This window comes from Rhinolophus sinicus, linkage group LG04 (genome assembly GCF_036562045.2).
Source record: "Rhinolophus sinicus isolate RSC01 linkage group LG04, ASM3656204v1, whole genome shotgun sequence".
NCBI lineage: Eukaryota > Metazoa > Chordata > Mammalia > Chiroptera > Rhinolophidae > Rhinolophus > Rhinolophus sinicus.
Window position 1 is genome coordinate 146,769,153 of NC_133754.1, and position 26,317 is coordinate 146,795,469.

The window sequence follows — 26,317 nt, forward strand, 5'->3', positions numbered from 1 at the left end:
CAGACCTGGCTTTGGAGCCACGTTGGTCGGCTTTTGCAAGAGCGGATGCTCCTTATGGTCCTGTGTGGTAGCTTCTCCCGGGAGCAGAAAGTGTAAAATAAACAGTTGCTGAAAAGCATGAAGAATGAACGAAGTGGAAATCTAGGGTTATTTGTTCCGCAATTGACACGCAAGTGACTTCCTTAAACAGTTATTTAAGGAGGTTCAGAGCGAGGATGAATGAATCTTCGCGGCACTTGACTCGCATCAGCGTGTAAATCTCTTTAGTTTTTCGGGAAGTGGCGGTAAATTAATACAAATTCAGGAGGGAGGAGAGAGAAGGGGGTAAAACCACGACGTCCATGCCGGAACTCTCCTCCTAGCCCTTTGGAAAGTCTTGCTTTTGCTTCGCCGGGACCCCAGAGGTTACATCCAGGAGAATCCGGCGGCGCTAGGACCTGGTTGGCGCCTGGCTGCAGCCGCAGTCGGGCGGACAGGAGGAGGAGGGAAAGGAGGAGGGGGATGTGGGAAAGGAGGGCTGTTAAGGGGGGCGGAGAGAGTAATTTATGCAGAGCGGGCGCTGCTGCCTTTGCCGCTCACTCTCCCCGCGCGCAGTTTGGAGCCGGAGGGAGCTCAGGGAGCGAGCTAGCGAGCACTAGGAGCCTGGGCCAGCAGAGGGGGCGCCCGTCCGCTGCCTGCACCGCCGCCTCCGCCGCGCTCGGGGGCCCCGGGAGGAGCGAGGGCGAATCGGAGAGTCCGGGAGCCAAGCCCGGCGAGATCCAACTGCGGGAGGGCGCCTGCCCGGCTCAGCCGCCTCCTGAGCGCGAGCCGGGGAGCGCCCGCCGACCGCCCCGCGGGCCGGAGAGCAGGGAGCACAGGTCCCCGCAGCTCCAGGGATGGTGTAGGAGACGGCGCGAGGCTCGCTGCTCTGCTCCCTGCCGGGGCTCGCCGCCTCCTGCCGATCTCCCAGTGCTGCAAAACCGCGGCGGCCGGGGGCTGCGCGCCGGGCGGCCCAGGCCGAAGAAGTTAGTTGTGCGCGCGCCGCTTAGTGCGCGGAGCGAGCGAGCGAGGGAGGCAGCGAAGCGCGGGGGCCATGGGCTGGGGGATCCGCTGCTGCTGCCCGGGACGGCTAGACCTGCTGTGCGTGCTGGCGCTGCTCGGGGCATGCCTGCTCCCCGTGTGCCGGACGCGCGTCTACACCAACCACTGGGCAGTCAAAATCGCCGGCGGCTTCCCGGAGGCCAACCGCATCGCTAGCAAGTACGGCTTCATCAACATAGGACAGGTAACGACTGGCTGGCCCGGCTCTCGGTCCTGAAGCTGCCCGGAGGGGGGGGGGGTTCCCCCACGACATCGCGCTTCTTGTCGCCTCCTCGTCAATACCCCTTCCCCCTCTTCCAGATGTGTTCTTGCAGCTGTTGCTCTAACTCTTGAGCGATGCTCTCTCGCCCTCTCACTCTCTTTCTCTTTCTTACACACATACACTTCAACTCCCCAAAGTTGCTGGGGTTGCGTTTTGTTTACTTGTTTTTTTGCACGTCACGAGGGACAGGTAGGGTCTCTGGAAAAATCATGAGTGTGCATACCCCCATGGTGGTTTCAGACCCGATCGGACCTTTTGACACGGGAAATCGGAGAACACTAGAAGCCTGAGCTCTTTTTGGGAGGTCGGGGGATAAGCACACCCCTGATGCTGGCTTCGTGTGGTTTCTGAGAGCAGGAGTAAGAGAGAGGCAGGCAGAGGAAAGCTTTTCCTGCTCAGACCTGAATTTAGCCCCGAAAGAAGTTTCCTCCTCTTAGGCGAGAGAGCCGCTGGGCGCTGTAGGCGCAGGAGACTCGGGGACTGGAGCTGGAAGGAAGGAGGGAGGGAGGCAAAGGGAGGGAAAAGGGGGCCGGACTCCGCGTGAGCGCAGATTCTGGGGGAGACCTCCCAGCTTTTTGGCTTCTCGCTCGGGATACGCGTGTGGGCTCCGGGAGAGGAGATCGGAAGGGAAGGTGGGAAACATCTGAGACCCGCTCTCGGAGTTCTCTGGGAAAACAGCGAGTCTTCCTTCAGGAGGGACGTGCGGAGCCAGGGACGAGGGTGTTGGGTAGGCAACGGGGAGCAGGGTTTTTGTAGGGTATCTCTCCAGGGTTTTGGGCAGAGCTGCCCTGATGGGGGACAATGAATTAAGAGATGTTATGGGGATGATTGTTAGCGCAATAGATTTGGAGGTACTCCGGAGCTAAATGGTCTTGGCTTCCTTGCTCTCCTTCCTGCAAGAAATAGGGTGGAGAGGGCAGTGTAACAGGTACCCAGAAAGTGCCCCCTATCCCGTACTCACCCCCTTCCACTCGCTTCTCCACGCCTGGCCGGAAGAGGAGGCCCTGGCCAGACCCTAGGGAGACTCGCCTGGGGGTGGCAGGCGAGATTGGTGGGGACACCCTCGCAGCGAGGCGTTTCTGGAACTTCTGGGGATGCACGTGCCCTGTGTGCCCTGCCAGGGTGAAGCGAGAGGAGGGGGCCAGCCGGTGCCACTGAAGCAAGAACGCATACACAGTTTCTGATGCCAATGCGTTCCACGTCTAGGAAAGCGAGCCCTGGATTTGGGGGACCCTCAGAGGAGGCAGAGGCTGCTGCTGCCCTTCGCATCTACAAAGCTAGGGAGAGACTGGTGTATGAGTGTGTGTGTGTGTGTGTGTGTGTGTGTGTGTGTGTGTGTGTGTGTGTAGTTCCCAGGAGCCGGAAGCACCAGGTCTTACACTTTGCAGGTACAGTGGGAGGACATGTTCCAGAGAAGCCAGTTCTGTGGAGGACTGAGACCAGGGCTAGGGGCACAGTCTGTGTCCACCCCACAACTCTCCGGAACACACACCTGCAAGGAAGTCAGGGAAGCTAGCCAGATTTTGTTGCCTGAGTGCCTGTCATCTTCAGGAGAGTTCCATTCAAATGGCTTGAGAGGATTCTGCTGGCTTCTTTTTTCACTGGAAGAAAACTGAGTCTGTTCAAGGCTTTTTACATGAGCTTAAAGTTGGGTGCTGCATGTGACCAGGGATGTAACTGGGGAGGGTAGCAATGAAAGCAGTCGTGTTATTCTTTCCAGAGAGGCATCTCAAGTTCAGCTAACATTGAGCATCTCCCATATACTAGGCATATTTGGAAGGATAAGTTCTTGAACATACACTGCTGTTGTAATCTACAAAATGACTATTTTTAATGGATATTACTTCACATACAGCAAAGAAGAAACAGACTGGAGAAACTGACCCGCAGAGTCACCAAGCTAGCCAATGGTAAAGCCAAGATTCTGACCTAGGTCTCTGTGGTCCAGGCCTACTCCTGCATGAACCCTGCCTTTTAGAGCATCTGTCCATCCCATGGGGGAAGGAGGAAGCTTTCAAAATCCCCATTTCCCTGAATTCTGATTTAGTGGCTCAGTAGACTGGAAGCAAACATCCAGTCTTAATTCACAGATACTTAATTCAAATAGACCTGTACTTCTTGAACCTCAGAAGCTTCATGACTTTCAAGGACCAAAATACCTGTATCTAAATGAACTCATTAACTAGAACTTAGATACTGCAGAATCTGGCAGAGTGGGAGAGATTTTGTTACCAAACCCCTTTTGAATAAGCAAATACTGTAGTGTCCTGCAACCTCACCTGACTTTTTACTAAGGGCCTTCTAATGAAGATCTATGGCTTTTCATTTAAAAAGTAATACTAAGAAAGTTTACATACAAATAATACCAAACACTATTTATGGTGGTTTTTACAAGGCCAATGAGGAAATTTAGTGCTTACAGAGGTTACAGAGAACCCCTTGAACTGATGCCATAAGCGGTGTAAAAAGATCAGCTATTCTTACAGTGGAAAGCATTTCCTCTGTAGATCAAAGGAGAGTGATCCTATGCTAAGCCTTTGGGGTGGTAAATTGAGTCCACATCTGCAATATCATTGTACTGTAAGGGCCAAACGTATTTCTTATCCATTCTTAACTGCTCTGACCTTTTAACACTTTAGACATCCTTTTGTTATTCTTTCTTTCCATCAATAAACCAGCTGTGGTTCAGTTGAGGGCAGTAACTAATTTGCAGACATCCCTGGAATGTTCTCCTGTTTTTACCTATTTGGGTTTGGCGTCTTACCTCATGTGTTACAAGTTGGGATGAGACCTGTTATTGTTTCTGAAGTCCTTTAATATCCTGGTAGAATTTTTGATCTCTTCAGTATAATGTTTTAGGTGGATAATGTAATGAATTTTTATCACAGTAAAGGTACAGTTTTGACTATCAGAATTTCAGTGTAATGTTTTGTATAACATCTTCACAGTTAAAAGCCACCAGAGGTGAAGTTTCTGGCCTGGAGATTTCTACCAAAAAAAAGAAAAGAAAAAAGAAAAAAAAAAGAAAGAGACATGCTTCTTGTATTCATGATAGATAGGATGTACAGAGTAACACCAGAGCGAACGGGCAAACAAATGGGGGAGAAAAAAGGACATGCTTTACTTTCTGGATGGAACAACAAGGGTTTTCTTCATGCCTTTGGTTATACATTATGTTTTGATAGGTTTTCACATAATGTTTATATCTTGTGAATGGTTATGCCTTGAAATTCTGAAATGCCATAATTATTAATAGTAGTTGTCATGTTGGTACATAACGTATTTTGCTTGGTATTGATGTCAGCTGTAGAATGCCCTGCCTTTTTTATCGCCTATGAGGCCTGACTCCAAGCCCTCTTAGTCTCTTATGACCAGCACCTGCTGGGCTGACTGAGGGTAGGTATGCCTGCCTGTTGGCCTGCAGGGGAAGAAAGAGGCCTTCATCCTCTCTCACTAATCCTGTGTTCTGACCCATTTAAGTTAATAATAAGACCTGACATAATGTTAATTGTGAATTTTTGGGCTAAATCTATGAACCAGAAGGAATTAATTTCTGGTTATTTGAACCCAGGAAGAAGGTCCCCTGTGAAGGTTGTTTGCAATGTGCAATAGCTGTATTTATCCTTCTGTGAATTGCTTATACTCCTCGATTCCAAGCTGAGATTACCAGTAGCAGAAAACCCTCCCCAAACCACATGACTTATCTTGAGCAAGATTCCAGAGTGATAAAGCCAGTGATAAAGCAGGCAATACTGGGGAAATATTTTACCTGGAGTTCCCACTGAAAGAATAGAGTTGGAAACTCTGGAGATGCCACTTACAAGGTCTTTGAAAGCAGAAAAGGCACTGAACTTAATGGAGCCCTGTTCTTTCATCTGTAAAATGACAAATCTCTGGGTAGTAAAGTCAGTTGACTATGCTCAGCACACAGTTAGGCTTGCAGTAAAAGGTTTGTTGAATCTGAATCTGAAATAAGTGAGATTCAAACTTTAGTTAGGGAGAAAGGAAGCCATTTTTAAATGGGAGATGCAAAATATGAAGATGAGGAAAATAATTTTTTCTCTTTTTTTATTATTAGTTTCAGGTGTACAAAACAACATAACTACTAGACATTTATACCCTCACAAAGTGATAACCCCACCCAATCTACAACCCATCTGACAATGTATTAATGCATAGCTATCATAATGCCATTGACTATATTCCCTATGCTGTACTTTACATCCTGTGACAAGATATATACAGAGGGTGCCAAAAAAATGTATACACATTTTAAGAAAGGAAAAAACTGTATTAAAATTGTAATACTCAATATATACTGATAACAAAAGATGAATGAAAGTCACGTTTGACTTCTATCATTACAAGAGGTGCTCAAAGTGGTTACCATATCAGCATAATTTTTATACAGTTTTTTCCTATCTTAAAATGTGTATACATTTTTTGGCACCCTTTAGATGCATATTTTTAATTATGGTTGACATTCAGTATTATTTTATGTTAGTTTCATTAGTATAGTACAGTAGTTAGGCAATTATATAATTCATGTAGTGATCTCCTTGATAACACTAGTACCCATCTGACACCACACAGTTTTTACATTATTGACTATATTCCCCAGACTGTATTTCACATCCCCGTGACTGTTTTGTGACTACCAATTTCTACTTCCTCATCTCTTCACCTTTCTCACCTATTCCCATCTAGAACCATCAGTTTGTTATCTGTACCTGTGAGTCTGTTTCTGTTTTATTTGTTTATTCTGTTTTTACATATAAATGAGATCATATAGTATTTGTCTTTCTCAGTCTGACTTATTTAGGAAAATAAATTTTTGATGGCTGAGTGAAAAGAGCGAAGTCAGAGCTTTGTAGACAGGGAGAATGGTTTTCCATTTCAACTAACAATTTAAACTAGTTTTCTGTTGGATTCTAAACCACTCTGGCTGATTTCCCCTGGCAGTGCCCTCTTCCCTGGTGCATCCTTGTTGCCGTCCATTCAATATTCTAGGATACGCTTGCTGGAGAGGGAAGAAAGAGAAGAAAAATATCGGAAGACTGATTATTTTATAAAGCACCTTATCTTGGCACATTATGTTGGACCATATTTGAATTTGTACTTGTTGAATTTGTATTTTGTTGAATTGTGTTTTGTTGAAGCAGCATTTTCCAAATCAGTAGGAAGAAATACTTTAGCAGGAAGACCCTTGTTCCGAGATGCCCTGAAGACCTCCCACTCTGCTGATTAATTTTGCCCTGTGAGTTATGTGGGATGATTGAAATGTTGATAAGAGTGGAGGGAGTGAGTTCTGGGTGCATATAGATTGCATTGGAAATTGGGGACACGGCTAGTCTGATGGGCAGTATGGGAGTGGACTGTGATCTCTTAGTTAAATCCTTAGACATTTGATAAGTAGAAAAGTCAGTTGATGTGGGAGTCCTAGATTGATCCCTGTGTTGATACATCTGGCTTTGCATTGGACAGCTCTTCACACCCTAGAACCTTAGCCCTGATCTCTGCTAGCCTCTCTCACATCCATTGTTCTCATGAAAGGTAGGGAACCTACCTTTCATGAGAAAAAGCAGTTCAGTGTGCTTGGCCTGGCGATGGTTGCGTTAACCTCATAGACTAGGAATGACTTGTATGTGGCCACTGGGATCTTAGGGGTCTATTTGGAATGAAAAACTGCATTTTTGTGCGCCCCAAGGCAGCTGAATTTGCCTTTTTGCTGTCTTTCATGAGCTTATTATCCAGAGGTCCTAACCTTAAAGGTCAGCCAAAGAAGCAGGGTAGTATGCTGGGAAAATATCCAGCAATGTCTGACTCTTTGGTTAAGGGAGGGAGTACTGACCCAAAAACATCCCTTGGGCAGGGAGGGGTATTTGTGTTGTCCATTCAAATTCTGTGAAGTAGTGTCTGGGTTTTCCCCAAGGCTGAAGTATCTCCAGGCATCGCTCTGCCTTGGGACTTTATCACTTGGCCAATTCAGGTTGGATTCAATGACTAAGAAAGCCATTTTGGCTTCCTGGATGGTAAAAATGAATGCTTGTAGACATTCATGCATGCTAGAAGATATATGTGTGCATATGTATATATATGTATATGCATATATGTTAATTTTCTTTTTATCTAAGTTAAATTTTAACATAGTTTAGAGTGAAATTACACATGAAACATTTTCACTGGTTTCAATAGATTATATCTCTACATCTAAGGGTACCAAGAAGCAACAATCAGTGCCAATTAACTCTTCAGTTTGGGTTAATCCTGGGAAGGAAATAAGACTGGAAAGAAAATAAGACTAGGACTCAGAAGATTTCAGTGGAACTCCAGGGTTTTCCTTTTATTAACCAATCTCACCCTCAGTGTCTCATTTTTCAAATAGGAGACCTTAATACCTGCTCCATTCACTTCACAGAGTTACTGTGAAATCAAGTGCTCTAATAATGAGCATGAATGTATAAATAAAATAAGGCATAGGAAGCATGATCTGATCTATAAAGGCCCCAAGGAGATGCACAAGCTTCTCAAAGGAAAGTAAGAAAGTGCTATAGTTAATGGGTTTTCTGAAGTGGAGCAACTTGCAATTTTCTAGATGCTTATGATTGTCCCTGGGGAGTTAGTGGGGCCTAAAAGGGGGACGAGTCAGTGTCACTCTTGATTCTCCCATTAAAGGGATAGTGAGAGCTGTGGAGAAGGTATAGGGCTGGGACAACTGACTAGAAAATCAGCCAGCTAAGGTTCCCCCATCTCCTGGTTGGACAGCTTTGGTTTTATAAGGTGAATACAATATGGTGTTACAAGATTTTTAATTTAAGGAATCAAAGCATAGCCTTTTTAACTTGACTCAAATGTGAATATATAGAGAAGATTAGTAGGAAATAAAACTGAAGTATAGGTAGGTCCATAAGGAATACAGATGGGATGCTTTTAGGTGCAAGTGTTGAAAACCCAACTCATACTGCTTAAATAAAACTAATGAACAAGCAGATAAGGAAACAGGGAATCTGTTGGTTTAAACAGATCCACATGACTTTATGTGCAGTTCTGAAAACAGAAGCTGAACCTTTTCTACAACCAGATCTTACCTGATCTGTACTTTCGTTGTGACAAAAGCTGGCCTGGCCTAAACTGGCATTAATTAGAGATTAATTAGAGTATTATGTGTGTGTATATGTATATATATATATTTTTTTCCAGAAATATTAATGAGTTTGATGTTCTTGATCCAAGTAGAGTTGTGTATAATACGTTTCATTATGTGCCCCATTGTACTTTTCTCAGCTGAAGAACTCGGAATTCTGAAGCACATAGATCTAAGAGTTTCAGAAAAGTGATTGTGAGCCTATCCAGCAGAAAGGCCAGAGGTAGAGCTAATGTCTGGTATTTCTCTGTTTCCCTATATTAGCTTCATTCTCAGATAGGCCCTTTCCACAAGGCAGTAAAGCTCATGTGATTCTTAGTACCTCTCTTACCCAGGATTGAAATTAATCCCTGAAAGAGACTCCAGTTTGTCCTGATTGGGTCATGTCCCCACTCATGGGCCAATCACTTTGACTACAGGGGTGGCTGTATGTTGATGAGTCAGCTTGGGTCACATATTCATTCTTGAAGTGCAAGAGATCTTGACCTTGATGGACAACCCACCAACTGGAAAGGAACTGTTCCCCAAAGAAAACAGGGATGCTGTTACTAGAATAAGGAAAAGCAGATGTGGGACAAGAAAAAATCCACTACAAATTTGATTATGTAAGGCCTTAAATGCCTAGGTTAGGGAGTTTCAACATTCTATTAAAGGTCCCTGAGAAAGAGGCAACAACCTATTGATTCAATAAACGTGAGAATCCACCATGGACCGCACATAACACGTTCTCTGCTCTCAAGGAGCTAGAACGTTTTTACCTATAACTATTGTTCAGCAAGACAAATACTAATGGAGTTACAGGCAGAGCAGTATGGTTCAGTCGTGCCCGGGAGAGTCCATTGGTAGCAGTGCCCATAATGAACTAGAGAAGGCAGAGAGGCTATTGTGTTGGTAAAGATTATCGGTAATGAGCACAGAAGCTGTGATAATAGAAAGAGAATAGATTTGAAAGTTCTTATAGAGATGGATTCAGTATGGGTTGATAACTAAATGAAAGTAGAAGACAGAGTGGAAGGTGAAGATAACTGCAAAGTTTATAGCTGTGGGAGCAGGAGAACGATGAACTCATTTGTAGACTTGGAACAGTCCGTGGGAGCATTTTGAGGAACAAAAAAATAGGTTCAGGCTTACTGTTGTCAGTAGGTAGAAGGGCATGCAGATAGAAATGTCCTCTAGGCAGAAGAGAATTTAGGATGGGAAAGAAGTAAAGACTGGCTCTCATCCTCAGTGTCAGTGAAGCTGTGGAAGTGCACAAGATTGCTAAGAGATGAAGCATGAAGGGAGGAGGGCTGAGAATAGAACCGAAAGTGTCTCCACTTAGGGAGCAAGGAATAAGGGAAGTAGGTGAGGGGACCCGGGAGGCCCTGAAGATACAGAGTCAGAAAACAGCAAGAAGAACAGGTGCCCCTTTAGCGGGTGTGCAGTAGGGAGAAGTGCTGTAGAGAGAATCCAGGGAGATGCAAAGTGAAACAGGGCTTACAGATTTGGTGAGGAGGTGACCAGTGCTGTTAGTGACAATGCTTGATCGAGCAGTGAGCAGGAGTTGGCGTTGTGGGGCAGTAGAAGTGAGCACAAAAGTTGCATTGCACCTCTGCCTGCCCACCGACATTCTCTCCCTTAATCTCTTTCTAGTCAGTGTACTGGGATAGTTAGGATCACAGGTCTAGAACCAAAAGGTTTAATGCAGCTACTTCTTAGTGGGGGACTCTAGGCTAGTGTCTTAAGCTCTCTGTGCCTCCGTTTCTTCACGTGTGAAAAAGATCGAATAATATTTTCCTGGTAGGACTGTTATGAGGATTCAAAACAGTTAAACAGTTCAAAATAGTTAAAATCGTGCCTGGTACACACTGCATACTCAGTGAATATCAGTTATTATATTTTGTTGTTTTTTAACCACGTTATCAATTTTTATATACTGTTTTCATCCTGCTGTTTTCACTTAACATTGTATTGTGAGCATTTTTCCAATGTTGCTAAATGCTTTTAGACAGATTTTAATGGCTGTGTATTTGAAAGCACCATACTATATTATAATTAGTGTGACCATCATCACATTTTGCCAGAGATAGTACTGATTTACGCTGTGGTATAACAGTTCACTTCCATTAAGTATTTTTTACATCCCCTTTCACTTTTAAACATGTCTGAGTTTGGAAGAGAAATGATAGGATAACCCTAATTGTGTGTATATTTGTGTGTGTGCGTGTGTGTGCGTGTGTGTGCGTGTGTGTGTGTGCGTGTGTGTGCATGCAGTTGCACATCTATCCTTCTGTCAGCTGGTGAACTCCTCGTGAGAGCAGGATGGTGCCTCGTATCCCAGCACTTAGCACAGTAGCTGGCATAGGAGAAGCATAGTAGGCATTTGGGATAGGAAACTTAAAGGGTTTCTGTAGAGAGGAATAGCTTTGGAAAGGAGAAGAACATTGGTGCCATGAGACTAAAGAGGAATGAAGTAGAGACTCAGGGCAGTTCAAACTGGGGAAGAAAAGAAAGGAGCATGTGTACAGAATGACCTGCATTTCATTAGTCACTTCAGAGGTGAATGCCCCTGCAGAGAGAGGGAGGTAAGTGGGTGAAATTGATGTCCAGGTGCTCCAATATTTTGGAACATTTTGAGGAAATTCTGATAAGAATCAATGACTAAGACTTGCCAAATAGAATGAGGTTATTTGCCGCTTGTACTTAGTTATAGCTGAGTAACTAGTGTTTAAATGAATGAGTGAAAAAATGAACCAATCTGTATTATTTTGTGCTTTTTTCACTAATGCTCAGGAACTTGAAATTAGGAATGAATAAAACAGGGAGTTAGAATTTACCAGGGTGAGAGAGAAGGGTAAAATAGACGGTGGGAAGCGCGTGGGGGGAAACGAATAGTTCTTGAATACAAGGGGTACAACCTTTGAAATGCTTGACCACAGTGTCCAGGCTTTGAAAGAAGGTAGTGGGGCCCAAACAGGACTGGTGGGCCAAAGTAATAGGGTGGGGGTAGGGGCTATAAATTCAAAATGAGAATGGAGGGCTAGTTTGGTAAGAGGGATAGAAGTAGAAAGATGGGAGCCATCCCATCTTTCTCTCTTTCTTCTTCCTCCCTCCGTCCCTCCCTCCTTCCATCCTCTTTTCCTTCCTTCCTTCCTTCCTTCCTTCCTTCCTTCCTTCCTTCCTTCCTTCCTTCCTTCCTTCCTTCCTTCTTTCTTTCCTTTCTTTTTTTTTGTAAGCTTCAAGTTAGGGTTATTCCGCATGATGACCAGGTCCAAGGTGTGGACGTGCTGGTAGACTGACCAGATGGAGAAAAAGTGAAGGCCAGGAGGTTAGATGGAGGTAAGAAAGTGTGAGGTTGGGGCAGTGGAAGGGTTATCAGTTTGGATAAGATGAGGATTCTGGGTAATTTGTGCTGGTATACCCACTATGCAGCTAAACACGAAGTTTGCCCCATGCTTCAATTCTCTTTGGATAAATTTAGGTATTATCTCTACTTTACACTTCTGTGTGCTATTATTTGCATTGCAGGTCCTGTATCAACTTAAGGGATAAAGACAGACACATGGGTGATTGCTTTCAACTCCCAAATGTGCCTTCCCATATTTGATTTGAAAACTAAAGATTGCATTGAGCACTGAATATAGAGGGAAGAGTGTAAACAGAGAATGTGAAACCAGAAATAATATTTAAGGATGCTTTTAATATGGCATATGCTATGTCACATTTTATGTTTACTGCCACTTTAAGTTTCATGTAGCCTACTTTCAATTATAATAATTATATCTGTAATTTATTTACATATCATATATTCTGCCCATTATATACTTTTTATGTAGAAAAATTAAGCTAGGTTCTGAATGTGTCTTTTATATTAGTCTAAACTTTATTGCATTATAAGAATATAGATATATTTTTAAATATGTTTTTAAAATTATTTATAGATTGCTTTCTAATATATAGTATTTTTAGATTGCTCTATGTAATATTAGAATAATTTTGTTTGTATTTGTATGTTAATCTGGTTGTTAATTTAGGGTTAGCATCACAAAGGATGCATTAAGTTTCTAGTTTAACACACACCCCCCCACACCCCCCCCGCCGTGCATTATCTAAGAGGTTAATTCTGTCCTGAGAAAATTATGTGTGGATACAATGCCAGCATTGAAACTAGTTAACATTTATTAAAAGCAAGTCCTTTCTTGCTGCCTTTACACACACACACACACACACACACACACACAAACACACACACACACACACATAAGCACACACACCCGTACACTCATACACATACCATATACTGTATGTATTTGTACTAAATACTTAAGGTCTGATATTTTTGTAATAAGTACTTAAGGTCTGGTATTTTTCTACTCTGAGAAGCTCTTCCAGCTGTAAAAATATACCAGTTCTCTCCGTATCGCTCAGTGTTCCCAGGCTTATACCTTGTTTTCACTAGTTGAAGTTTCTCAACCAAAATAAAACTGGGCAGTGCTCTCTAGTTTGAATGCAAAACAGGAGGAGAGACAGTCTCAAGGCCTTTAATCTTGCAAGTGAATAGCCATAACTATAAGTTTAGAAGTTTACTGCTTACTCATCCTGGCCTGTTCTAGTTGGGTTTTGCTTATGTTTTTTTTTTGTTTTTGTTTTTTGTTTTTTCCTGTGTGTGTGTGTGACTCCATTCATCAATTTCAAAGTTTTTCAAGAGAAAACTAAATTGTAGGCCACTTAGAATTTATTACAGCCTAGCTTCCAGCAAAACCTTTTTTCTTTATTATTATTTTTTTTAACCTTGGGGCATCTTTCTATTTGGTTAGTGCTCATAAGCCAATTTACCAAATGCTGCGTTCTTTGACTCATCACAGGATTATGTCATTGCTTCTGGGCTGGTTGGACTAAATAGTGAGAAACAGTAAACAGAACTCAAAGCTGAAAATAGGTGACTTCAATTCCCTAGGTCCTACCCTGCCACTAATTTTCCACATACTTTATGAGCTTGTCACAGGTTTCCTCTGTCTTAAAAAAATTAGTTGTTTTATTTAAAAAAAATAGTTATTGAAGGACACCATCAAGAAAGTGAAAAGGCAACCCACAGAATGGGAGAAAATACTCTCAAGTCATGTCTAATGAGAGACTTGTATCCAGAACATACCAAGAACTCCTACAGTCAATAATAAAAAGACAAATCACCCAATTAAAAATGGCACAAAGGATCTGAATAGACATTTTTCCAAAGAAGATATGCAAATGGCTAATAAATACATGAAAAGATACTCATCATCATTAGTCATCAGAGAAATGCAAATCAAAACCACAATGAGATACTAGTTCATACTCACTCAGATTACCATAATCACAGTATTGACAAAAACATGGAGAAATTGGAACCCTCATACACTGCTGGTAGAAATGTAAAGTGGTGTGGCCACTTTGGAAAACAGTCTGGCAGTTCCTTAAAAGGTTAAGCACAGAATTACCATATAACTCAGAAATTCCACTCATAAGTATATACCCAAGAAAAATGAAAACATTTGGTCCCACAAAAACTTGCAGATAGAAGTTCATGGCAGCATTATTTATTCACAAGAGCATCAAAGTGGAAACAACCCAAATGTCTATCAACTGATGAATGGATAAACAATATAGTGTATCTGTAGAATAGAATGTTATTCAGCACTAAAAGTGAATGAATTACTGATACATGCTATTATACAACATGGTGGAACCTTAAAAACACTATGCTAAGTGAAAGGAGCTAGCCATAAACGGCCACATGTAATATGATTCTGTTTATAGGAAATGTCCAGAGTAGGCAATTCCAGAGACAGAAAGTAGATTAGTGGTCGCCTAGGGTTGGAAGGGTTGAGGGGAATGGGGAGTGACTTCTAATGGGTATGGAGTTTCTTTTGGGGGTGATGAAAAAGTTCTAAAATTGATTGTGGTGATTTTTGCACAACTCTGTGACTATACTAAAAACATTTGAATAGTATATTTTCAATAGGTGAAATGTTTTATATATGAGTTATATCTCAATAAAACTGTCAAGAAATAGTTATGGAGTACCTGTTGTTTATGAGCCGTTCTAATAGGCACAATACTACAACATTTGTCTTTAATAAACTATCTGTTCACATGGATTGTTTATCATGGTGGGAGGAGCTGAGCCATAAGCCAGTAATGAAATGACTAAATCATTTCAAATGATAAGTGCTGTTGGAAAGCAAAATACACACATTAGTTGAGTAAAAAGTGACTGAGGGTAAGACAACTTTAGGTAGGCTGGTTGGGGGGCTCACTGAGGAGGAAACCCTTGAGCAGACACCTGAATGTTATGAAGGAACCAATCACAGGAAGGAGTGAGGTCCATGCAGACAAGACAGCACTGCAGAGGCTCCAGAGGAACAGTAAACCACTGGTATAAATGGAGTCTAGTTAACAGGGAAGAAGCGTTTAGGCTTGATGTTGGAGACGATGATCTTGTAATTTTGGTGGTGCCGTCTCCCTTTCAGAAGCCACCAGTCTCTCCTATTTGCCTACAGCATTTAAACAGATTCCTTCTCTGGACCTGTAAAGACCTCTAACTACTTGTCCTGAAGTACTTTTTCCATCATCTCTCCAGTTCTGTCCTTAATGAAGCCACACTGGACTTCCCATTGTCCCCCAGATAGTATACTCAATGTTTTCCTGTTTCTGTGCCAGTCTTTCCACCTGGAATATTCACGCGAGCCCTTGCTCTTCTGGAAATTCTATCTCTTCTTGAAGGAACAGCTCAATGTCGCCTCTTTACCTTGCTCTGGAAGTATAGGCATAGGTAAAACATAGGTATAGTTTGCCCAAAATTCTCTTAGGGAATTTAGTATAGTTCAATTTTCCTTCCCCCCCACACATACCTTTTAGGGGACTTAATTATTATTCTGTAGCAGGCAGCATGGTGTCTCGCTCTAGGTAAGTAACCATTAAATATTGGTTGAATCCTAAAGTATTTTATAGGCATGCAGTGTATATAAAATGAAAAATAAATCTGAACATTAGAGAAAAATTACAAAAAATTCTACTGCCTAGTCAATAAGGAAGGTGCATATACAGTGCATAATATATTCTATAAAGGAGTATGGTGCAAAGCAGTAATCTAGGATTGCTGAGTGATTTGTGTGTAGATTCTAAAGTCCAGGGCTTCCCAGGAAATAGCCTAACCCTTGTCTTTAAGTGTTTCAGACCTTGGCATGATCAGCAGGGTCATTCCTTCTGGCTTTGACTTCCGTGAGAATTCTCAGTGTGAGAGTCAGTGTACAAAGTGTGACATTGTCCACTCTATGTGCCACATTCCAGGTCATCTTAGGACTGGGATTGCTTCTCCATGGATCTTAGAGAACTCCAAGGACCCTAGTGGCTGTGATCATCTCCCTGAGGGTGGCAGTGGAAGTCTTGTGTCTATTGGAGCAGTGGGAAAAACAGCACAGAGAGTCCCCCAATGAAGGAATTGGTCAGTAGTAAGAAAAGGTTTCACATCACAGGCAAATTGTACTGTTCATGTGGAATCAGTGGGAGTAGTAAAAATAAGCATATTTGGTATACGTGAAAGATCCTAAAGCTCATATAATGTAAGCAGTAGAATATTCCAATGGTCAGAGGTTCGTGGCTGTGCCTACTTGGATTTTGAAAGGGTGAAACACTAAAGTTAAATTTGCATGAAAGGAGGGATTGCACGTTTCAGAACAGACATAAATTAAGTCCTGTGGCGTAGTCCTTAAGGAATGGCTTCAAAAATATCCTTGGAAATAGGAAATAAACTCAGGACAAATAGAGCAACTATCCACTAGGAGTTAATGCCCCTTAATTATGAAAGAAAGGCTATCTTGGTTGGGTGACATGGCCATAAGCCAGTCTCTCAGTGGAGATGGGTCTCCCCATCTGACCTCTTCACTCTGATCAGATTTAAGCCTCAAATGACCAATTCTTCAGGCTCAGGCAGATAGAGAGAAAGGTGAGTTATATTTTCTGGGTCACATGAAAGGGAGATGGGAAAGTTGTTCTCGTGCTGTATACAGTTCTAGAAAAGAACTATTCCCTCTCAGTTGTGATAGGCCTACTGCAACTAAGCCCTTTGTTACTTCTTTTTTGGACTATTGCACTAGTTCTACCCATTCTCCATTGTATTCCCCTTGAAAGCTTGTCATATAAGGCAGATGAATTTTCAAAAAGACGACTTCTTCCTCTTCTTAGTCTTACTTCCCCTTTTCTCACTCACCCCGTCCCCTTCTTCCTCTCCCCCTTTCTCCCTCCTTCTTTTCTTCCCTCTCTATTCTGAACATCATTCAGCTTAAACATCTTGCCATTGTTTGAACATGAGCAGCTATGTAGTTCTCACTTGTTTTGCTGAGGCCTTTTCAGATATTATTTTCTCATATGAAACTACCTGTGGCTAAAACATCCTTTGTTTAAGCTCTTGTGGAACTTTGTATGCTTCTTTTTACTGGCATTCGACATTTCATTCTGTATTCAATTTATATATATGTGTGTATATTATCTCCTCTGCTGGATGGTAATCCCCTTAAAGACAAGATTTCTATCTGGTTCATCTGGCACCTAGAAGAGTGTTCTGCAGTTAAAATGCCCTCAGAAAAATATTCTGAAGTGGATCAATGGCTGTGAGGAAATAGAGGCAGGGAGTAAATGGAGACTGCAGCAGTCATTCATTAATACTGTCTACTGACTGTTTGTGGTTCTCCTCCTAGCCATGTGATAGGATTGTATTTCCCTATTTTGGGTGTTAAGGGTGGCCATGTTGTTTCAGTTGCCCAATGAAATGGGAGCAGAAGTGACTGGTGTCCCTTCTTTAACTGCTGGTATGTGATTTGCTGTGATCTGCAGAGCTCTGGTGGTAGATGCTCCATTAGCCTAAGTCCTTGTGGGATGCAATAAGCAGCACTCCCAGCGTACGCATGATGGACATGCAACACGAGCTAGAAGCAAGGCTTTGTTGTTTTAAGTCGCTGAGATTCATGGGTTCATTTGTTCCTGCTGTGGAACCCTGCCCATTCCGACTAATACAAAACTGTACTAGCCTTTCTCCTTAGCCTTGCACACAGTATAGACTAAGAGGCATGATGGAAGAGGGGAAAAAGGATTCTGTGATACTGGGGATAAGTACCCTGGGACTTAATAGGAAGACCTCAGTGATCTCTAGTAGACGTTTTGCTCATTATGCAAGTGATGATTACATGTGTTTAAAGAAGAATCGGCAGCCAGATATTAGGTATTTGCAAATGTGTGTATGTTGTGTTGTTGCTCAGAGATTTGCATTTCCTGAAAAACAACAACAAAAAAGCCCTGAAGATCTCAGAGCTTAATTGCACTGAGTTACTTCTCTCTGGCCTCACCAGCTCTCCAGATAAGACTTGTTCCACAAGTTCAGATATACCTGTTCGTGCCTGGTAAGCCTTTAGAAAAAATTGAGGGTTTTTTTTTTTCTTTTCTTTTCCAAGAAGACAGAAACTTCGTGTATTGCTGTTTGCCTTTGATTTTTCCCCAGCAAATGAAAACAACATGTTAACTTTGTACCTTGAATCATTGTTAGTAGAGAACTTGCTTTCTGCTTGCCAATAACACTTGCTTGTGCAGTCTCTAAGGGCGACACGGTGCTGTCAGAATTATGACACCCACTGCTGTAGAATCCACTTAAATTTGCCACCCCATTCTACTGGACATTATGCCTTAGTTGTTAGAGAAGTAGCTTCACAAACATGTGGGTTTCTGTGCACTTATGTGATTTATGTTATGTGGACATAGTGGGAACATCTGAGATTTAAAAATGTATGGCCTGAATTTTTCAACTGTTGACATGAATCCAAAGGAGCAGATTTTTCTTCTTTGGCAGGACAGAATTGAAGCAACATACAGTGATTTGGTTTGCCGATTTGCGAGCTGTAAAAAATCGGAATAACTTAAAATGAGGAGAGTAAGTGCTGCATAATGTGAAAAATATTCTAAAGGTCACATGATTGTGCAGTCTTAGACAGTTAAGAACCATGAAACTGGACTATTTTGAATAAATTTGAAACACTGCCTGTGAATATGTGGATTTTTATTTTTTTGCCAAAATATGGCTACCGAAGTAGTCAAAATCTTATTTAGTTTACCCTAACTCTGAAGAGACAGGTTATGATGGATCCAGAAAGTCTTTCTTCCACCTTCTAGTCTGTCAGCTATGGAGGCCATTTCTGGCATTAATTTCTTTTGCTTGTGAGGGTTCCCTTTGCTATTACTCTGTCCTTCAACATTCATTGCAAATATTTGTAGAATACCCACATTATGCTGAGTACTCTACTAAGCCCCGGAGATGCAGCAGGCAAAAAATCCCTGCCTTCTTGAAACTTACGTACTCACAGGAGGAGTGTACCAGCTCGCTTCAAAGCCAATCACCCAAAACTCAGTGGCTTAAAATAATAACCATGCTGTGACACCGCAAGTTAACTGGTAGGTTCTTCAGTCAACTGATGGGTCATTAGGGCCTGGTTCGTCGAGGGTGGCTTCACTCAAGTTCCTGGCTGCTGGCTTGGATTATGGGGATAAATGGGCATATGTAACTGGCCATCATCCAGCAGGCTGGTTTGGGCTTCTAACCATAGTGACATTCTAACCATAGAAGGTATTCCAGCAGCTAGAGAGAGAGGAATCCTCAATATGCAGGACTCTTTCAAAGTCCTGCTCGTGTCTTAACATCCCATAAGTCAGAAGAAGTCATGACCAAGCCCAGAATCAAGAGGTGGAGACATAGACCTCACCCCTTGCTAAAAGGAGATGCAAAGAATTTGTGGCCATATTTTGCAATGTACCACAAGGAGACTGTTAATAAACAATTGAATAGAAAAAAAAAAAAAAAGATATGTCAGTTCATGGTAAGTGCTATGGATAGAAAACAGAGGAGGGGGGAGGGGAAAAAGCAGTAAGAGGGAATGTCTGGAAAAAAAAAGTCTTTTTTTTTAATTAAGTTTGTTGGGGTGACAATAGTTAGTAGAGTTATATAGGTTTCAAGTGTACAATTCTGTAATACATGATCTATATATCACATTAGGTGTTCACCACCCAGAGTCAGTTCTCCTTCCATCACCATATATTGGATCCCCTTTACCCTCATCTACCACCCCCCTACCCCTTACCCTCTGGTAACCACTAAACTATTGTCTGTGTCTATCAGTTTTTGTTTCTTGTCTGTCTTATTGCTTTGTTACTTTCATTTTTTTATCCCACATATCAGTGAAATCATATGGTTCTTGACTTTTTCTGTTTGATGTATTTCACTTAGCACAATAATCTCAAGATCCATCCATGTTGTCGCAAATGGCACTATTTCATCTTTTCTTAATGACAGAATAGTATTCTACTACACTGTTGGTGGGGATGTAGATTGGTGTAGCCGCTATGAAAGGCAGTGTGGAGGTTCCTCAAAAGATTAAGAATAGAATTACTGTATGACCCAGCAATCTCTCTCCTAGGTATCTACCCCCAAAAGTCTGAAAAACAATTTTCAGTTGTAAATAGGATGGCTAGGGCAGTTTTCATGAGTGAAGAACTGAAGCAGGTGAGATAAAGAAATGAGGCTTACAGATACCTGCAAGAAGCACATTCAGGTAGAGGGAACAGTTAGTGCACAGGCTCTGGACAGGAGAGAGCCTGACGTGTTGAAGGAATAGCAGGAAGACCTGCAGTGATACTGAGTGAGCAGGCTGGGTCGCAGATGGGCGCAGAGGTCATGGGGTGGGGTTGGAGAGGTGAGGCAGATCCTGTAGGTTGGCGCTTCTCACATTCTAGTGCACATTTAAATCACTTGAGCATCTTGTTAAAATGTATGATTCGGATTTAGTAGGTCTGGGATGGGCCAGAAGTTCTGTGGTTCTAACAAGCTCTCAGGCAATACCGCTACTGCTGCAACTGCTGTTGCTGCTGGTCCTGGGACCACACTTTGAGGAGCAAGCCAGTAGGTCTTCGCAGGCCACGCACAGTAAGGACTTCGGATTTTCTCTGAGGGAGTACGAAGGCCATTAGACGGTTGGGTGCAGAGGTGTGACCTGTTCTTTATGATGTGATAAGAGAGGCAATTGTTTAGAATGTTTAAATATTATACATACACATGGTGCGAGGGGGATGGAGACATGACGCTGTCTAATGTGGAGAAGTTTGCCTAAATTTAGCTTGCCATAGCTTCCGCCATTTGAATGTGTTTTGCTCTGCAGAGCTGTTTTCTTCTACTCTGTTGGTGAACAAGAAAAGGACCCATCTCTGGATACCCCTTCCCTCCCACACTCCCATCCTAGATCCATTCTAGAACAAACCAGCTCTGGAAGTTGCACTCACCCAAATCCTGATTATCGGAGCTGTTGTTACTTGGCTGTTTCATTCCCTGATCCTCAGCTCCCTTGACTCAGTGACCCTCAATCCCTGGATACACATTCCTGTCACCTGGGAGCCTTTAAAGATACCTTGAGTGGTTCCGATTAATTGGCTTTGAGTGGGGCCTGGGAATCAGCAGTCTTAAATAAGCAGCCAGGCTGAAGAACCATCACTGTCCTCAATTCTTCCCTGGCACCAGACGTGCTGGCTGCTCCCTCAGAGCTCGGCGCTTCTTTATCTCTGAGGAATGCACTCTTTTCTCTACTCTGGTCTCAGCCTTCTCACTTTCACTACCATCAAAACATGTGAATCTTGAGCTCACTTTCAACCTTTTTTGCATTTTGATGATTCCAACCTCAGTAGTTAGATTTTGCTTAAGTACAGTCTGTTTACATTTGGGGTAGGGGAGGTTCTTTGTGTAGCTACAAATATGTGAGTATCTAAGTATTTGTTGATGTTTAATGTCACATATTTGTGCTTTTTTGTGTAATTGATACTGAAAGGCCCTGTCCATGTGACAAATCTTTAAATGAACTCCAGGATGTTACCCAGTGGACAGGATACCAGGAACTTGGGATGGAAAATCATTTGGCTCCAGGTTTCATATTCACGAAATATCTCCCAATGAGCTTATAGATACAGTTTCATGCCCTGGCTGGATTGAAATACATTGTCCATTTAAAAACTTTCATACCATGTCTCATTACTACATTTCACTACTTAGTAAGCATTGTGCATTCTGAAACTATCTGGTGAATAGCATAGTTATATTTTGGTATTACAGGTAAACATTTAAATAAATATGCTGTATATTTTAACATTATTTTATAGTATACCAGGTACTACAAAATACAGAAATAACCTGGGGTCTGTCTCAACCTTTGGGAGGTCCTTCTGAAACCCTGTGTGATTCCTTAGGAGAGTACTTTTTTTCCCTTTTAATCCAGCCTATTGGTATATAGGTCTTATTGAAGGTCCTGTTAATTCTTTAATGACTTTTTATTTTCTAATCAGAGTAGGAAATAGAGAAAAATGAAAGGCAGTGCAAAATATTATCTGTAAATTGCGTCAAATTTGCTGTATCATCATGTACCTGGACGACTTGTCTGTGTGTCCTTAACTTGTAACAGATTTAAACTAATTATTAACTCAATCAGATGGGTTTACTTGAGTGTTATCATAAAGGGCTCTGTGATGTGAAAGTATGATGAAGTTCCATAAAATTTATTGCTTGAATCTTGCTGGATGCAGCATTCCATTAAGGCACTGCCTTTTGCCCCCTCATTACTACCTTGGATTTGGTTGTTTCTTATCGTTGAGAAGAAAGTGTGTGTATGTGTGTGTGTGATATTTTAATTAATGGAAACTTTTTTGTCTTGAAAGAAATGCCACTTTCAACAGTCCTTGGCTTGGGAAGAGTCTTAACAATATCTCCTAAAATGTAAATGACATTGCAGGGTCCACTGGGTTTTAGAGTTGTGAGCAGTAGTGTCACCTAGATTCCTCATCATGAACATTAAGAAGAGGTGTGGCTACAGCACTGAACTGGTAGTTAGCAAACCTGAGTTCTCCTATCTTCAAGCTCTGATTGTAAAAGCGGCTCCCGAGAGTTACCTTATTAATAATGTAAAGAAGCTTTTCTGGTCATCTTCATCCTTTGTGTATATATGCATATATATTAGTGAATATAGTCACTAATTCTTCTTAATATTTTTTGTATTTATCAGGGCATATGTTTCTTTAGGAAACTATGATGTGGGGAAAGTTGGTCAAGGGATTTGGTATATATAAGGATGGGCATATGAGCAAATAATTCTGTTCTGGAAGCAATCTTTCCTTGTTCTGAGAAAATATGACTTTTATATCCTTTTTATTAAACTACATTGATAAGAAATGCTAGATATTTTTTCCTGATTTTGATACAGCAAAAAGTCAGTTCTACTGTGGTGGTTGTTTAATAATAATAAGTAAATGATTTATCTAAGGGCTAAAGTGTGAACATCTTGGTAGGTCCCTGGGAACCAGAGAACTCTTTCCTGAGGAAAGTCAGAGGCTCATTTTGGGGGAGGTGAGCATAGTAATCACTTTTGCAAGTAATAATATGACCATGTGTTAACGGGGTGCCTTTACCCATGATTGCAAGCTAAGCTCGTCTTTCTTTGGCTGATATAGTTTGTTGAACTGTGAGATGAAGGGTAAGTTGTTGCATACAATCACACTGAGCATATAAGTTCCATTTATAGGCCTATGGAAAGTCTGTACAGTAACTAAAATAACAGAATAGAAATATATCAGCATATTTCATGCAGAAACTGTGAGAACTCAAGTCAACATGATACACTTGAGATGGGAGTACATACTTGTGGCTGCCCAAACCATTCCCCACTTTGGGTCTTTATCTCTTTAGTTTATTGGGGCTTTAAACCTATTTCACAACTTACCGTAGCTACAGAATATTGGCATGTTTGAACTAAGAGGGAAGAAATCTTGCACAGCCCTGTTCTTCTACTAAATTGCTGGCACCTATTTGAGCAGTACAAATGCAGCAATCGGGAAACATCTAGTGTTTGGAATATTAAAATAATTCATGGATTAATTTCCAATTTTGTGGAAGGCTCAGAGAGAAGCTTAATATATATAAAATACACTTACTTTTTCTTCATTTATCCAAATATGAGGTATTTTTCCAGAAAAGGTTATGATTTCAGTTCCTGCAAAAATCTGTAAAGATTGCAATGATTCTTTTGGTAAAACACTGTATTGGGTTTATATTTTATGTCAACAGTAAGTACTTAGGAATGATAGAAGGGAGATACTTAAAACTCAATCTACTGGACCAAGTACATTTTCTTAAACATCACTTCTAACTTTCTATTTTATAGATACAAACATTTATTTGGTAGGCATAATGGTTATTTAAATTCTCTTTTTTGGATTTGACATATATTTAAGACCAAGCAAGCTGCTAAGATAAAGGTCATTTGACTTTTTATATTAAGAAAAGAAAATTAAAAGCTTGGCACTTTAGTCAGTCTTGGATAAAGATATTAATCCTAAAATTAATCAGGTTAGAGTTGGAACTTTAATAAAAATTGAAAATATGACTCCAAGCAGAGATTATGATTTTTTTTAGCCTATGTAATAGGTTTTGTATAGAATAGTGAAAAATAGCACAGAGTATGATACGAGAAAAATCTTGTTACTATCACTTGCTCATAGTATGAAGTTTAATAGCTGAATTTATCTGGGACTCAGTTTTAATATTTGGAAAATCAGGATAATAATTCTTTAATTATTTCACAGTATTCATTCATTCATTCATTCGTTCACTCATTCATTCTATAAATGCTTATTGGGCAACCATTATGTGCTAGGCACTGTGATGGCAAAAATTTAAAAGTTAGTGAGGAAATAAACAGCTTGACCAGATAGAGAGTAACTGGGGAAGGTCATTTAGCAGGGAGGTCAGAGAACACTTTTTCTGACTAACTAATATTTGAGTGAAGGTCTAAAAAGCAAGAATGAATTAGGCAGTGGGAGATTGAAAAAAGAGAATTCCAGGCAGGTGGGAAACCAAGGGCACAGGTCCTGAGGCTGGAACGGAGGCCAGCAGGGTTAGAGCATAGTGAATGAGGGAAGATGTTAGGAGATGACTGTTAAAAAGGTAAACAAGACAGAGCTGGTAACCCCATATAGGCCAAATAAAGGCGTTTTTGTTTAATTACAAAAGTAACAAGAAGTAATTCAGTTTTACAAAGGGGTATGAAACTATCTTTATTACTCATATAAAACAATGTGTGGCAAAGCACTTTAAAGATGGAAACAGCACATGAATATGACCAAGTAATTTTGCTATTACATAGAACAAAACAAGACAAAAACATGTGGCCTGATAAGTAACTTATCTTGTTTAGAAGATTGTAAACCGCTTAAAGTGGGCAATCACAAATGGTGCTAAAGCATACACATAATCCAAAACACCGTCCTTATTTTTACAGGTTTTTGAAGGGAGGGGCCACATCTCTGCCTTGATAATATTTTGCTTAACCTGATGTTCAAATTTTGTTCTTTATGAGCACATAACTATTAAAGAACTGGGGGTCAGCGGGGAACTAGCATCAGATTAAATATCTGCCCCTAGGTGATTGAAAGGGTAGATAGTTCATTTGTACAGAATTATAAATTTATAGACCTTGGAGGTCACGGACAGATAGTGTCAAAAAGGCAGGACTCCAAGAGGAGCCATTGATAATTTAATGTAAAGAAAGCCCTTTTTAAAATAAATTGAGTGTATCTACTGAAATAATTATGATGACATTTGAGACTATATTCATCTTCCTTGTGCTTGATGAACTCCCAGTCACATGATTGAAAATAAGGTTTCTCTACTAAGACATCTGTTGAGATAGCACAACATTTTGCTTGAATACAGGAAGAAAAACATGTCCTGACCTTTACAGCTTGAAATGTTTATTGAAAATTTACACATCATGATCGATCCTTCTATATGGGAAGCAGAAGCTAAGGAGACATAGTCCACATAAAGTAGAATATGGCGGGACCGAATGGTTAGTGGAAGACAACTTTTAATGTTTCTAATAGTGACAATTATTAGCATGTATATCACCTGTGAAATTCTAGTTCTGAAATTTTATTCACTTGAACATTAAATGAACGGATCGATTATAGAAAACTACCCCTCTCTTAGTACTGTAAACGTTATTAACATTTTTAATTATCTCCTAGAATTAAGTTTACATTTTTAATTACCTTCTAGAATTGAGTTTGGATAAAATTCTACTTGAAATCCAATTTTATTTGAAACACAGATTGGGCTCGTAACATTTTAAAAAGGGTGAAACCTAGAATTAAAACCCTTTTTTTACTGTGTAGATTGTATGGCTGTGTGGAGAGATGGGTGTGTACTTCATCTTGGCTGCACAGGTCAAAATAGACAGCAGTGTGCTTGTATCCTTTTCTGACTGTTGCTTCATCAGTCATTCCTGGTGGCCACTTCCTCACCTCTTGAACTGAGAGTTGGCTGAGCAGGGCGATGACTGGATTCTGATTCAGGTTGACGTGGGGCGCAGGAATGTGCATTTCTGCTAAGCTCACAGGTACTGCTGGTCTGATGCTTCCTGTCCCAGTGCCACACTTCGAGAATCACTGATTTATAGATTTTTACTTACTTTTTAAAGCACTTATATTAGGTGTATGGTTAACAGCACCCAGGAGGCTCTGAGCCATTCTCATTTTGTTTCAAAATGACCAGCCATATTTTCACTTTACACTCATATTTTCAGTTTACACTCCATCACTTAGCATAATCAGTCATATTTTGTCCTAAGGTGGTCGTGTTAGTGAAAGTAGTGCTCTACTAAGAAATGTTGAAATACTTAATTTCTTTGATTAAAGGAAAGCTTTACATACTGTGTCTCAAGGTAGCTGTTTGCCCTGTGTAA

General features: G+C 41.2%; 1 protein-coding gene across 3 annotated transcripts in view; it reads left to right on the forward strand.

Moving 5' to 3' along the window:
• The first annotated feature begins 538 nt into the window (after positions 1-538).
• The window catches only part of PCSK5 (proprotein convertase subtilisin/kexin type 5), a 404,636-nt gene continuing 378,857 nt past the window's right edge, over positions 539-26,317 (forward strand). For 2 of the 3 annotated variants that reach the window (XM_074330572.1, XM_019736691.2), the window contains exon 1: positions 539-1,264. In XM_074330572.1, the coding sequence (XP_074186673.1) occupies positions 1,073-1,264 (192 nt within the window). In that variant the 5' untranslated portion in view covers positions 539-1,072. The remainder of the gene's footprint in view (positions 1,265-26,317) is intronic. The other variant, XM_019736690.2, reaches the window with a different exon arrangement.